General features: G+C 54.9%; 1 protein-coding gene across 1 annotated transcript; it reads right to left on the bottom strand.

Annotated features, from left to right (window-relative positions):
* KIRREL2 (kin of IRRE like 2 (Drosophila)) lies at nucleotides 859–10,449 on the bottom strand. The gene is made up of 16 exons (XM_018063165.1): nucleotides 10,321–10,449; nucleotides 9,471–9,711; nucleotides 9,097–9,246; nucleotides 8,355–8,504; nucleotides 8,024–8,184; nucleotides 7,256–7,406; nucleotides 6,879–6,984; nucleotides 6,610–6,758; nucleotides 6,157–6,284; nucleotides 5,931–6,063; nucleotides 5,541–5,641; nucleotides 5,163–5,382; nucleotides 4,577–4,687; nucleotides 4,162–4,262; nucleotides 3,755–3,820; nucleotides 859–1,804 (listed from the first exon to the last, which is right to left on the bottom strand). Exons 1-16 carry the CDS (start codon nucleotides 10,447–10,449, stop codon nucleotides 1,469–1,471), a joined length of 2,433 nt encoding a protein of 810 aa, XP_017918654.1. The 3' UTR covers nucleotides 859–1,468.

Genomic DNA, 12,025 nt, shown 5'->3' with positions numbered 1-12,025 from the left:
GTGCCCTCTTGAGGTCCTAGGCCTCCAAAATTTCCTCAATCAAGAACACAGCAGTTGAGCTTTAAACGATTGTGAAGCTAGGGAGATTCTGGCCAGGAAAAGGAGGTCTGATCTCATTGTTCTCCCAGCCTTTCGATCCTCCTCTGAAACCCTTCAATAAAATGGCTTGATTTAAAAAAACAAACAAACAAAACCCCACAGCAGTTGACACCCAGTCCTCTTCTCCCTCAGATCCAAGAGTCTGGGTCCCAGGCACCTTCTCTCTCTGGACCAGAGACCAAGCCCTCAGCCCTTTCTCCCTAAGATCAACAAGTCCAGGCCTTCTCCTCTGCTTTCCAGGAGCCCTAGTCAAGTAGACCTTTAATTCCTAGATCAAGGATGCATGAACCAAAGCCCCCAGACCCTTTCTTTAAGGATGAGCTGAGTCAGGTACCCATCACCTCAAGATAAGGGTCAACCCCCATTCTTGCTCTGAGGATCAGGACACCCCTAGCCTCTCCTTTGCTGCCTCCCCTTCAGGGTTCACTTCCTTCTCTTCCCAAAATACAGTGTAGAATTGTCTTCCCCAAGCAGGCTGGGGCAATCCTGTCATGTGTGTGCATCTGCATAAGTTTGTTTGTCCAGATGTATCTTAAAAGAGCTTAGAGTGCTCACTTCAGTTCAGTCACTCAGTCGTGTCTGACTCTTTACGACCCCACGACTGCAGCACGAGTGCTCAGTGGATAGTAAAGGGCTGCGGGTGGCTCATGTTTTTTTTCTACAGCCACTTCGTAGTCTAGGGTAAGAAGAAGGGCCTTGGGGCAGATTCAATGGACCCCTTTCTTGATAGACAGTAATAATGCCAGGGGATTTCTAAGATATTCACTTTGCAACTTTTTTTTTTAATTGAACATAAATATTCTCATTCCCAGATTCCAACAGCACTCCTTCCCCCCTTCCCACCACAACAGCCCTCACCCTGTCCTTACTTCTTGGGTCCGGTTCTTCCAGGGCCTTTAAGGAAGGTAGAAAGAATCAAGATGGTGGCCATCTTGGATTCCCAGGGAATGAATGGCCATTTTGGCAGCAATTCCATGGGTGAAGCAAAGTATCCCTCGGGGATAGCAAGGGCAGATCCTGTATCTTGATCTGCTTTATGTTGCCTTTCTTCTTAATGTGAGTGGCCGTCTTGAAATCTCTTCTTTCAATGTTTGGAAGCAATTTCCTTCTCTGTCCCTAACTCCCATAACCCCTGTCCCCATCCCTCTGCAAAGGGCCCATCTGCCCTCTTGAATCTCTTTTATACAGAGGAAGAGGCAAGCCCAGTGGCTTTCTTGCAATGACCCAGGCAACTGCAATGATCTTTCCCTCCCCTCAAGGTTCAATTTTGGAAGGGTTTGTTCCATAGCCAGTTTGTTCTGGTTACTCAGAAATCAGGATAATCCATTATGCTAGTTGAAGATCCCAGGACTCTTCAGCGGGAGAGATGTCACACATGAGTCTGGAGACGTGGGTGGCTGGGCGTGGGGAAGGCAGCATATGGGAAGGGGGGAGTGCTGGGGGCCAGATCTGGGGGTCCAAAGGATGTGGGTTTGATGTAGCTGGTAAAAGCTCGAGGATGAGGTGTGGTCAGATAGCCTGCTCGGGCTCTATATAGTCTGCAGGGGGGGACCATGCCCAGATGTGGATTGAAGTCATAGAAGGTAGGGGTTCCTGGAGGTCCAAGAGGGGAGGAGGGTGGTAGGAAGAGACCTCCTCCAGGGGCTTCTCCAAGGCTCAGGCTCACACTGACTCCTCGGACCTTGTAGTAACCATTGGTTGGGTCCTGAGGGGACAAAATGGGACTTGGTAAGGTATGTGAGGGTATACAGGGGTGATGGTAAGTGAATAGAGAGAGACATTGAGAAAGAACCATACCTAGGGAGAGACAAAAAGATAGAAGGAGGAGCAAGCAGAGAATCCAGAGACATATAGACTGGTAGAAGGGCAAAGAGACACAAAAACAGTAACGAGAGATGAAAAGACAGAAAGAGATGGACAGAGAAAGGCAGAGACAGAGGTCTGCCAAGGGATGGTGGTATGGAAGGAGATGCAGAGGGAACAAGAGAGAGAAATGGAGATCAATCAAGACATCCATTCTTGCATTTGCCCAACAGCCCAGAGGCTTTGATTCTATGTCATGCCCTGTGCTGCTGCTGGAGACATCTCTCTCTAGAATAGACCTAGTCCCATCTTCATGGAGATCGCAGGTCAAAGGAGAAATGATGAGTCACCAGACAGAACCAGGAAGGGTCAGGGATGTGATGGAGGAAATTCGGGCAGAGTGACTGGAACAGTGATGGGAGAACCTTCAGACTGCGGTGGGGAAGCCTAGATCACAGTGGTCATAGCTGTGACAGGTGAAACAGAATGATTGGGGCTAAGAGGAGAGAAGCAAAAGTTTTCCAGCACAAAAAATGTTTGAGGGCTTTCCTGGTGGTCCAGTGGTTAAGAATCCACCAGTCAGTGCAAGGGACACTGGTTTGATCCCTGGTCCAGGAAGATCCCACGTGTCATCAAGCATCCAAGCCTGTGCTTCACAACTACTGGACCCATGCGTTGCAATGTGCCCTAGAGCCTGAACTTTGCTATATAAGAAGCCACCAAGATGGGAAGCCCACACACCACAACTAGAGAGTAGCCTCTGCTCTCTGCAACTAGAGAAAAGCCTGCCAGAAGCAACAAAAGGCCCATCACAGCCAATAAATCAATCAACCAATCTTAAAAGCAAAAGAAGAAGAAGAAATGTTTGAACTGACACTAGAGGAATAATGGAGAGAACTAGGTAGGTATGTGAAGAAAGGGGGCTTCCCAAGTGGTGCTAGAGGTAAAGAACCTGCCTGCCAATGCAGGAGACATAAGAGATGTGGGTTCGATCCGCGGGTCAGGAAGATCCCTTGGAGGAGGGCATGGCAACCCATTTCAGTATTTTTGCCTGGAGAATCCCATGGACAGAGCAGCGTGGCAGGCTGCAGTCCATAGGGTCACAAGGAGTCAGACAGGACTGAAACGACTTAGCATACATGCACACGTGAAAGAAAGGAGTGTTTCAGGCCAAGAGACTAGCATCTGCTAGGTAGAGAGAGAGAGAAGGGCTCTGGACTGGGAACTGCGGTCACTAGAGCCCCCAAAAAATGGGGCCCCAAAGGAAGGACAAGTTTGGGGAAATATGAAGCTAGTGTGGAACCTGGTAGGCAGAAGGGGCCTGGGTGAAGCAACCGGGGAGAGGCATCTAGGAGGCCTGATGTGGGATGTGGGCCTCTGATGGGGAAAGCACAGGCAGGGTATAACCTTGACTGGGGCTCAAGATGCAAGCCAAGGCTGGGGCAGATACGTGGGCATAGTCAGCAGACAAACCAACTGAGACTGTGGAGGTGGGTGAGACAGCCCAGGAGGCAGCAAGAACTGGGTAGAGGGGGACTTCCCTGCTGGTCCAGGGGCTAAGACTCCCTGTTCCCGATGCAGAAGGCCAAGGCAGGGTTTCAATGCAGTTAGATCCCTGATCAGGGAACTAGATCTCACATGTCACAACTAAAAAAAAATCCTGCATACGGCAGCAAAGATCGAAGATCCTGCATGCCACAACTAAGACCCAACACAACCAAATAAATAGATAATATTAAAAAAATAAGAAGTGGGTAGAGGGACCTAGGGGCCAGAATGAAAAAGGAGGGAACAGAAGTGGGGAGGGAGCTGGAGACACAGTGAAGGGAGCCCCTCTTTTCCCAGCACTCACCTTGGTCTCCAGAGCCCCCTCCTCATCTAGAACCAGGTCACTGTGGTCTGTGTGCACGATGGGGCCCTAGGGTATAGTGCTTAGTGAGAGGGAGTGTAGACTACACTGCAGGGGATGCCAGACCCCAGAGACCCTCAGTTGAACATCTGAGGCCAGGGAGGAAGGGCGAAGGGCACCTGGGAGCTGGGGTCTGGACACAGGACAACAAGGAGCCCTAGGGATAGGGATAGGGAATAATTGGGATGGGGCATACTTGGATTTGGGGGACGTTTGGATCTAGGGGTCACTGTTGGGACTAGGGCTCTATTTGAGTTTTGGGGGCCCGATTGGGATGGGGATCACAACTGGGACTGGGTTATTATTCGGGTTTTGAGGTACCATCAGGTCTGGGGACCCTCACATCCTACCTGATCTTTGCTGCTGCCTGTCTCCTCCTCAGGGCCCCTGGAACTGGAGCCATCGTTGCTCCCTGGGATTCGCACCAGGTTCTTTTGCTTGGAGAAAGAGGCTGAGGCCAGGGACATTGGAGGTGAGGGCAAAGGTAAGTGATGGGGCTGGGTCACGGTTTGTGGAGACCAGTGAGCAGGAGGAGAGAGGACTGGGGCAAATCAGGCTGGAAGGCTGGGAATCAAAGGAGACCACTGACCAAGGAGGGTGAGGGGTGTGACCCTGAGGAGATGGAGTTAGAGCTTGAGCTGGGAACCAGGCTTTGAATGGGAGCCAAGCCCAAAGTAAGTCTGGAGAGGCAGGACTGGGACAAGCCCCAAGGCCAGAGCAGCCAGTGTACAGGGCCTGTGTGGGGGTCTGGGGTGGGGCTCAGACACTGACCCCTGCCGTGGCGCCAGCAGCAGAGGGCCACCCCAGTGATGATCATAAGGAGAGTCGTGGCCACGGCGGCCACTCCGGCCACAATCCGCACAGTGGGCAACAAGTCTGTGGGAAGAAGGGGAGGGGTTCCTGAGGAGGCTGAGCAGATGACTGAGCAGGAACTGGGGAACAGGGCTTGAGTAAGGGAACCTCTGCTCAAAGGTCATCAAGTTTGGGGATTCCCAAGTTTAGTAGTCCCCTAGCTTGGGGTCTCTGGGTTTAAGAGCACATGAACTTGGGGTTTCATAAGTTTAGATTCCCTGACTTTAGGAAGCCATAAATTTTGAAGGTATTTTACTTTGCAATTCTCTATATTTGGAGGTTGTCTTCTTTAGAGTCCCTAAGTGTGAGAGGTCTTTTAGTTTAGGATTCTGTATTTAAATTACTGTTGGGGGTGTGGAATCTCAGGATTCAAGGGACTCCTAGTTTTGAGGCTCCCAAGGTTTGAAGGCTCTGCCTTTGAGGGTCTTCCGTTTGGAAACTGTGGCATTTTGAGGGTTTGAAAACCTCAGATTTGGGGTCTTCAGGCCCAGAATCTCACCTCTACGGCCCAGGCTGACCTGGGTGCCTCCCTCACCCAATCGGTTCCGGGCAGTGCAGTTGAAGCCCCGGTGAAAGTCGGACTCCTGGGTCCCCGAAATGTGTAGCACAGAGATCAGGCCTGGACCCTGTCCCGCGAGGCCCTCTGGGGCTGGGAAGTTCTCCACCAGGAACCGACCCCGTGACCCCGCCGTCAGGAAGCCCTCATCCCAAGACCATACCTGGGGGCACAAAAGAGGAAGGTCACTGAGGAGACTCGGGAGGGCGAGAAGGTGTGGGCAGGATCTGGGAAAAGTCAGAGGTAACCACAGCGGTTTCGGGAGTCTGTCTAGGAGGTCCGTGTGGCCGGATGGGTCATGAGAACGGGGACTTTCCTTACCACGGCTTCTGGGGCGGGGGAGGCGAAGACTAGACACTGGAGGCGGGCGGGGCCCCTCAGGAAGGCGGGCGCAGAGTGCAGAGCGGTCACTACTGGGGGAGCTGGTGTGGAGATGGTGGACCAGTCAGAGGAGAGGCCCCGCCCTCCCCAGAGCCCATTCTCAAGCTGGCGGGGTCACGCCTCCGCTCTCCCCACTAACCTCAACCTACCATCCCACCCCTCTCGACAAACGTGAACCCTACTGAGGCTAGCCTTTTGTAGGTCCAGCTGCAATCCCCAGGCACCCCAACCCCTCCTCATGGCCACTCTCACTCCCATTAGACCTCATCCCCTCTGCCCATTTCTTATCCCAGAACCCACTGGGTCCACTAGGGAGCACCTCTTTCTCACCGTTCACAGTCAGCCTAGCTTCCGCAGCGCCACCACCCTGGCCCGAGAGCCCCGGCTCGGCCCTGCACACGTAGTCGCCTGCATCCTCGGGCCCCACCGCGGGAAGACGCAGCGTGGGCCCGGAGGCCAGCACCTGAGAAAGGGAAGGGGCGTCAAGGGCATGACCTTGGGAGGAAGTCCCTCGCCTACTGCCAGCCGTGGCCATAAGCCCCAGATCTGGCCTCACCTGTGCATCCCTGCGGCGGGTCCAGGTTACCCGTGGGAGTGGATTCCCGCGCCAGACACAGCTGAAGGAGGCGTCTTCTCCTACGTCCACCGACAAGGGTTTCGGCTTTGCCTGTAGAATCGGCCCAACTGGAGGAGACCGAAGAGGGGTCACATGACCAGGGAGGGATGCAACTTCTGACTCCGGAGCAGACGCTCAGAAATGACACCCACAAGGGCCCATTGGGTTGAAGCCCCAGTTAACTCGGCGCGCACGTCCGGCCCACAAGCCTCAGCCCCACTCTCGCCCCGCCCCTGCTCCACTTTGGCACTGATCCAGCACAGCCAAATCCCGCCTAAATCCTACATCCGGCCCACCATCCCCAGCAGCCCTTCGTAGCCACGCCTCATGGTAGCCGCTGTCCCATTCTGCTCGCCCCACTTTGGCCACACCCACGGCCCCGCCCCGGCTCACACTGCACGTCCAGCGCTGTGCTGCGGTTGGCGCTACCCACTGCATTGCTGACCTCGCAGGACACCGGTGCAGTCAGGAATGAAGCGTCAGCCACTATCTCCAGCATTGGCCCGCGGGCCCCGAGCACCGGGGAGCCCCCCTTTGCCCATCTGCGAAGATGGTGGGGTGTTATTGTTGTCCTTGCTCCTCAGGCACACCTACTCAGGTTCTAGCCCCAGTCCTCCCCAAGCTGGTCCTCTAGGCTGGGGAGAAATGACCTGAGTCCTCACCTATAGCCGGTGACAGGAGGCTGGGCTGTGGCCTGGCATAGGAAAGTGACCTTCTCTCCCTCCTTCACTGTCTGTGGTTCTGCAGACAGAGTAACCACGGGGGGGTCTGTAGAGGTAAGTCAACGGTCAGTAGTGGGCGAGGACATGGAACACCTCCACTGATGACCTAGGAGTCCAGTTCTCAGCTCCTCCACCCCAGGAGTCTGATCCTCAGTCCCCTTCTCCCTTTCAGCTAGCAGTCTAGGCTTCCAGTTCCCAATTCCCCCAGGGAACCAAGGTACACAGCCCCCGCCTTTCTCATGCCCTGAAATCCAGATCCCAGGTTCTTCTTTCTCCAAGGACCTCAGGCTCAAAGCCCAGTGTCTGATTGCACTCACACTGCAGGCTTAGTGTGACAGCTGTGTCCTTCCCTGCAGGCAGGGCCTGGCTCCGGGCCCGGCAAACCAAGGTGGCTCCATCATCATGGCTGGAAGGGGTCAAAGACAAGATGCTCTCCACTGACCCGATGGTTCCTTCCTTCAAAGGGGTCTGTAGGTTGTGAATAATAACGATGATTTCATTTACCTTTAGGTAGTACTTAATGTCAGTCACTCTGCCAGGCATTTATAAATATTCCTTTATTTACTCTTGCAGTAATCCTAGACGGGCATACTACTATTAACTCCACTGTACAGAGAAGTAAACTGAGGGGCAGAGAGGTTAAGATCAATCAACTAACAAGTGACTGAGCCAGGATTTAACCCCGGTAGTCTAGCCCTGTGGGGGCTTCCCAGGTGGCACTAGTGGTAAAGAGCCTGCCTGCCAATGCAAGAGGCATAAGAGATGCAGCTTCGATTTCTGGGTCAGAAAGATCCGCTGGAGGAGGGCATAGCAACCCACTCCAGTATTCTTGCCCGGAGAATCCCATGGACAGAGGAGCCTGGCAGACCACGGGGTCACAGAGAGTCGGAAACGACTGAAGTGACTTAGCTTGCACGCACAGTCTAGACTTAAGAGTTCCTATGCTTAAGTACATACCAAGGATCCCAAGCCTTGAATCTCTGCCTTCTCATGCCCTTCTTCTCTGCATGAGCCTGTGGTCTGAGTGGACCCCCGAATTTCCCAGAATGAGCAAGGAAGGGCTGGCACAGAGACTTGGACCTAACCTGGCGGAAGATGGCCCCGTCCAGCCGGACCCCATCTCGAAACCACAGCAGCTCAGGGGTAGGGTGGGCATCACCACGGCTCCGACAGGTCAGATTCGCAGGAACCCCAGCAACCAGAGACACAGAGGGGCCGCCCAGCACCTGGGGGGGTTCTGGAGGCACTGTAGGGTGGATCTGGGGTCGGAGCTGGATCCGGGTCCTAGAGACCCTGATCTTCCCAGCTCTAACTGCCCTCTCCTTCGTTCTCCCCAGACTCTGATATTCCCGGCTCCCCGGGGTGGTGAATCCCCCTCCCCCGGGCTCCACAGGGATAAGTGGGCTGAGTCCTCACCCAGCACATGCAGTCGGGCTGGTCGAGAGCGGAGGCCGGCTTGTGTCGCTTGACATTCATATGATGCTTGATCCTCTAGCTCCACGGGTCTAATGTGGAGGTCGTGCTGGCCACTCGCTGCATTCCCTGATATCCAGTACCGGGACCAGCCTGGGGTCAGGGGACAGAGGCAGTCACACTGTGGTTCTGAGTGTCTGGTCCCAGGCCTCCATCCCCAGGCATCTCACACTGGAAAGATACTACCAAAAGTGGGGGCTGGGCCAGAGAGACTCTAATCCCTTCCCAGTCCAGTGTCGCTACAAACTTAAGGGGATGATAAATTCAGGGGGAGAAAAAGCAAGAAAACAATTGCCATAAAAATCAGAGTAGATACTACCTGCAGGTAGTAGGGAGGGAGGGAGCCACGAGAGAAGGGAATAATAAGGAGGGCTTCTGGGGAGCTGGCAACAGGGCTGGGTAGTCGTTACATGGATATCTATTTTAGAATTATTTGACAAATCTTCCATTTATGTTTTATGTGCTATTTGGCACTGATGCACTATTTTACAATCCAAATAAAAATTTCCAAACCCTATGGGTCAGCTCCAAAGAATATCCTGAAAATTCAAGACACCCAAATGTTTCCCTGAGCCCATTAATTTCCTAAACTTGAAAATGTCAAACTAGAAATTTCAGTTGTAGCTCAAGCCCAGCATCCTCACCCTGGAGCCAGGCCCTCCCTGAAGAGATAGTAAAGCCTCACCTGGAAGATCCCTTTCGCCCCCTAGAGCCAGCCCGTCCTTAGTCCACTGAACCAGTCCCCGGTAGGCGCCCAGGGCACAGGGCAGCCGGGCCTCGTCTCCCAACAGAACTACCTGGTCCTCTGGCTGTTGCAGAAAGTGGGGTGCCAGGCCTAAGAGAGTGGGGGAGGGAGCAGAGCCAAGCTTAGCATAGTCAGTAGCTCCCGATGAAGTCCAGTCCCCAATCCGCTCTGCCCTCAGATCCAGAAGCCCAGGCTCCCAGAGTTCTCTTCTGTCAGACCCAGGAGTCTGGACCCTCAGCCCCATCTATCCCAGCAAAGCGACAGCTGGCAAACGACCCTCCCCTGTATGTATCTGCGCCGGCCCCTCGTGGTACCTGCACGCCCCCTGAGGCAGAAGGAGAGGACGAGGAGTACTGGCACAAGCATCCTAAGTGTGTCCCCCAAGATCCAGCAGACTTGCTGTTGCACTGGCTTCCCTGCCAGTTCCTTTCTCGGAGCACACTTCCCACCACTCTGGCCTGGAGTCCCCTCCGCTCCTGACTCTTCACCCCAGGCTAGAAGCTCCCCTCTCTCTGACCTGGAGGTCCCCTCGTCTGCTCCGCCGCTCTGAAACGCCTGCCAGTTCGGCGCGCCAGGTCTCAGAGAGACCCTGGAGGGCTGGTTCCCATTCGCCCCGCCCCGGCCCGCCCCCTGGGATACCCGCCCTCTTCCCATTGAGAAACTCCCGCGGCCCGACGCGGATGAATGGGGGCACTCAGGGAGGCGTCCCTGCCAGCGGGTGGACACTCCAGCCCCCTTAAGGTCTGGGAGCTGGAACACCTGGGTTGAAGCCGGGGGTACCGTCTGGGTTGGACATCTGCACCCTGCCGGGGTTGGGGGATGGCTGGGGGTGAGGAGGAGGGAGGGGAAGGAGTGGAAGAAACTTGCTCAACCCGGGTCCTGGAGGGACCGCGCTGAGTGGAAACACAGCTATAAATGGGAACCCTTGGGGACTCGCTAGTTTCCGCGCCCTGGGGAGGCGGGGCCCGGGGCTCCTCTGGGCCTGTGGGTCAAGAAGAGGGCACCATGTTTGCCTGGGGGGCTGCTGGGACCCCCGAGAAGAGAGAGTTCAGTTCTCCCCACCTCAAAACGCCTTCAATGCCTGCCTTTTTACCGCTGCAAATCACAGCTCGTCCTAAGATCCAGGAATCCAGCACCACCCCCCCGCCCCTCCTTTCCCAGGACCCTGCAGTTCTGGACCACCCCCTCGCCCCACTCAGCAGTGGTTGCCGGGCGACGGCTGGGAGGCGGCGGTGCCCGGGCTGAGTCAGGCAGGGAGGCTGGGAACCGCGCAGCTTGTCCTGACGGCTGCATGTCGCCCAGCTGGGGCGTTCCCACGCTGCAGGCCGGCGGTGCGCTGCGCAGCTGGCGGGGCAGGTGGGTGGAACCCGAAGCCGACAGAGGGGGAACTGGGGGCCTGGGACCCTGGGTATGACATTCTTAAACCTGTAGGGATTGGGGATCTACACTCCGTTGTTCTGAGCTCAGATTCTTGTGTCCCTAAATAGCAGGAACATGGACAGCGCCCCGCACCACCCCACCCCCATGCTAAGACCAGAACCTTCAGACCTCTGATGACCGAGAAGTTAATGGCCTGAACCCCGAATTTCTGAGGCGTTGGGGACTCAACTAGGGCCCCTGCCTGAAGCAGAGTGCAGTTGGGAAAGGATGACCTGAGGTCAGAAAATCTGCTCTTAAGTCTTAGAGTCAGTGGATTTAACCACCAATCTCTCTCCCACCCCCTCACAGGCCCCGGAGGATTTGAAAATCAGCCGACAGTGAACATCTGCCCTAAGTCCTGTGTGTGTGTGTGTGTGTGTGTGTGTGTGTGTGTGTGTGTGTGTGTGTGTGTGTAGGGCTAGGGGGGAAGGACTGCAGGCCTGAACCCCCAGGTCCTTGGGAATGAGGGACCTGGACTCTGGAGTCTGAGTGGCTTCTGTTTCGGGGATTCAGCCCTTGGATTTTGAAATAGGCTGGGCTTATGGCCAGGACTCCTGAGTCTTAGGGGTGGAAGGCAGGTAGAAAGGCTGTTTTTCCAGGCACCTGACATCACTTCCCCTTCCTGGCTCTCTGGGGGCCACAGGCATGGAAAGATGGAGAGTTTGAGGTCCCAGGAGCATCTAGAGAAGGAAAACATCCAAGGTGGAGGGTGGAAGGTTCGTGCTAATTAAAGGTCCCAGCAACGGACAGCCCCATGCCCGGGCCCTGAGGGACACCATCTGGTGATAGCCCAAGACAGAACCTCCAGCTGTGCACCCAGCCCATTCCCCAGGAGGCGTGAGGCCAGCTGGGAGAGGAAACGTGGGAGGAGGGCAAGGAGTTAATAACAGGAGGGAAGAAGACAGACTAGATTAGAGTCAAGGATGGAGCTGTGGGGGCTCAGCCCAGATGCCTCGTAGATGCCTCGTCTTGTGTAGGGAGAAGGACCAGATGGGGGTCATGGAGGGGAGAGAGAGAAAGCGAGCAGTTCCAATTCCTGCAGGAGATCAGCAGGCAGAAGAAGCTTATCCCGTGTGGGTGTATAGGCGCACACTGGGGTGGGGAGGGCAGGCCGACCAGCATATGGTTATAAAATTCAAATATGTGACAGTCAGGAAGACTCAAAGACGGAGAAACGAATAAAAGAAAGAGGCGGAGTCCAAGGCTGACTGAGAGCAAATATTTATTGAGCTCCTGGTGTGTGTGAGAGACAGAGCATCGGGTGGGAGAGAGGGAGAGATGAGAATAGAAAGAGAAAAACAATGGGGACTTCCCTGGTGGTCCAGTGACTAAGACTCTTCGCTCCCAATGCAGGGGCCTGGGTTTGAGTCCTGGTCAGGGAACTAGCGCTTATATGCCACAACTAAAGATCCTGCACACCACAGCTAAGACCCAGTACAGCCAAATAAAT

Source organism: Capra hircus, chromosome 18, assembly GCF_001704415.2.
Source record: "Capra hircus breed San Clemente chromosome 18, ASM170441v1, whole genome shotgun sequence".
NCBI lineage: Eukaryota > Metazoa > Chordata > Mammalia > Artiodactyla > Bovidae > Capra > Capra hircus.
The sequence above is the reverse complement of the archived record's forward strand: the minus strand, read 5'-3'. Positions and strand labels throughout refer to the sequence as shown.

What these genes read in the sequence shown, in the direction of transcription:
- KIRREL2 (XM_018063165.1), bottom strand. Translation starts at nt 10,449, where the DNA reads ATGCAGCCGTCAGGACAAGCTGCGCGGTTCCCAGCCTCCCTGCCTGAC. An exon ending in ACGGGGCCATCTTCCGCCAG is followed by an intron (nt 7,407 to 8,023) that starts GTTAGGTCCAAG and finishes CACAACCTACAG; the next exon opens with ACCCCTTTGAAGGAAGGAAC. An exon ending in CCCCCGCCCCAGAAGCCGTG is followed by an intron (nt 5,383 to 5,540) that starts GTAAGGAAAGTC and finishes TTGTGCCCCCAG; the next exon opens with GTATGGTCTTGGGATGAGGG.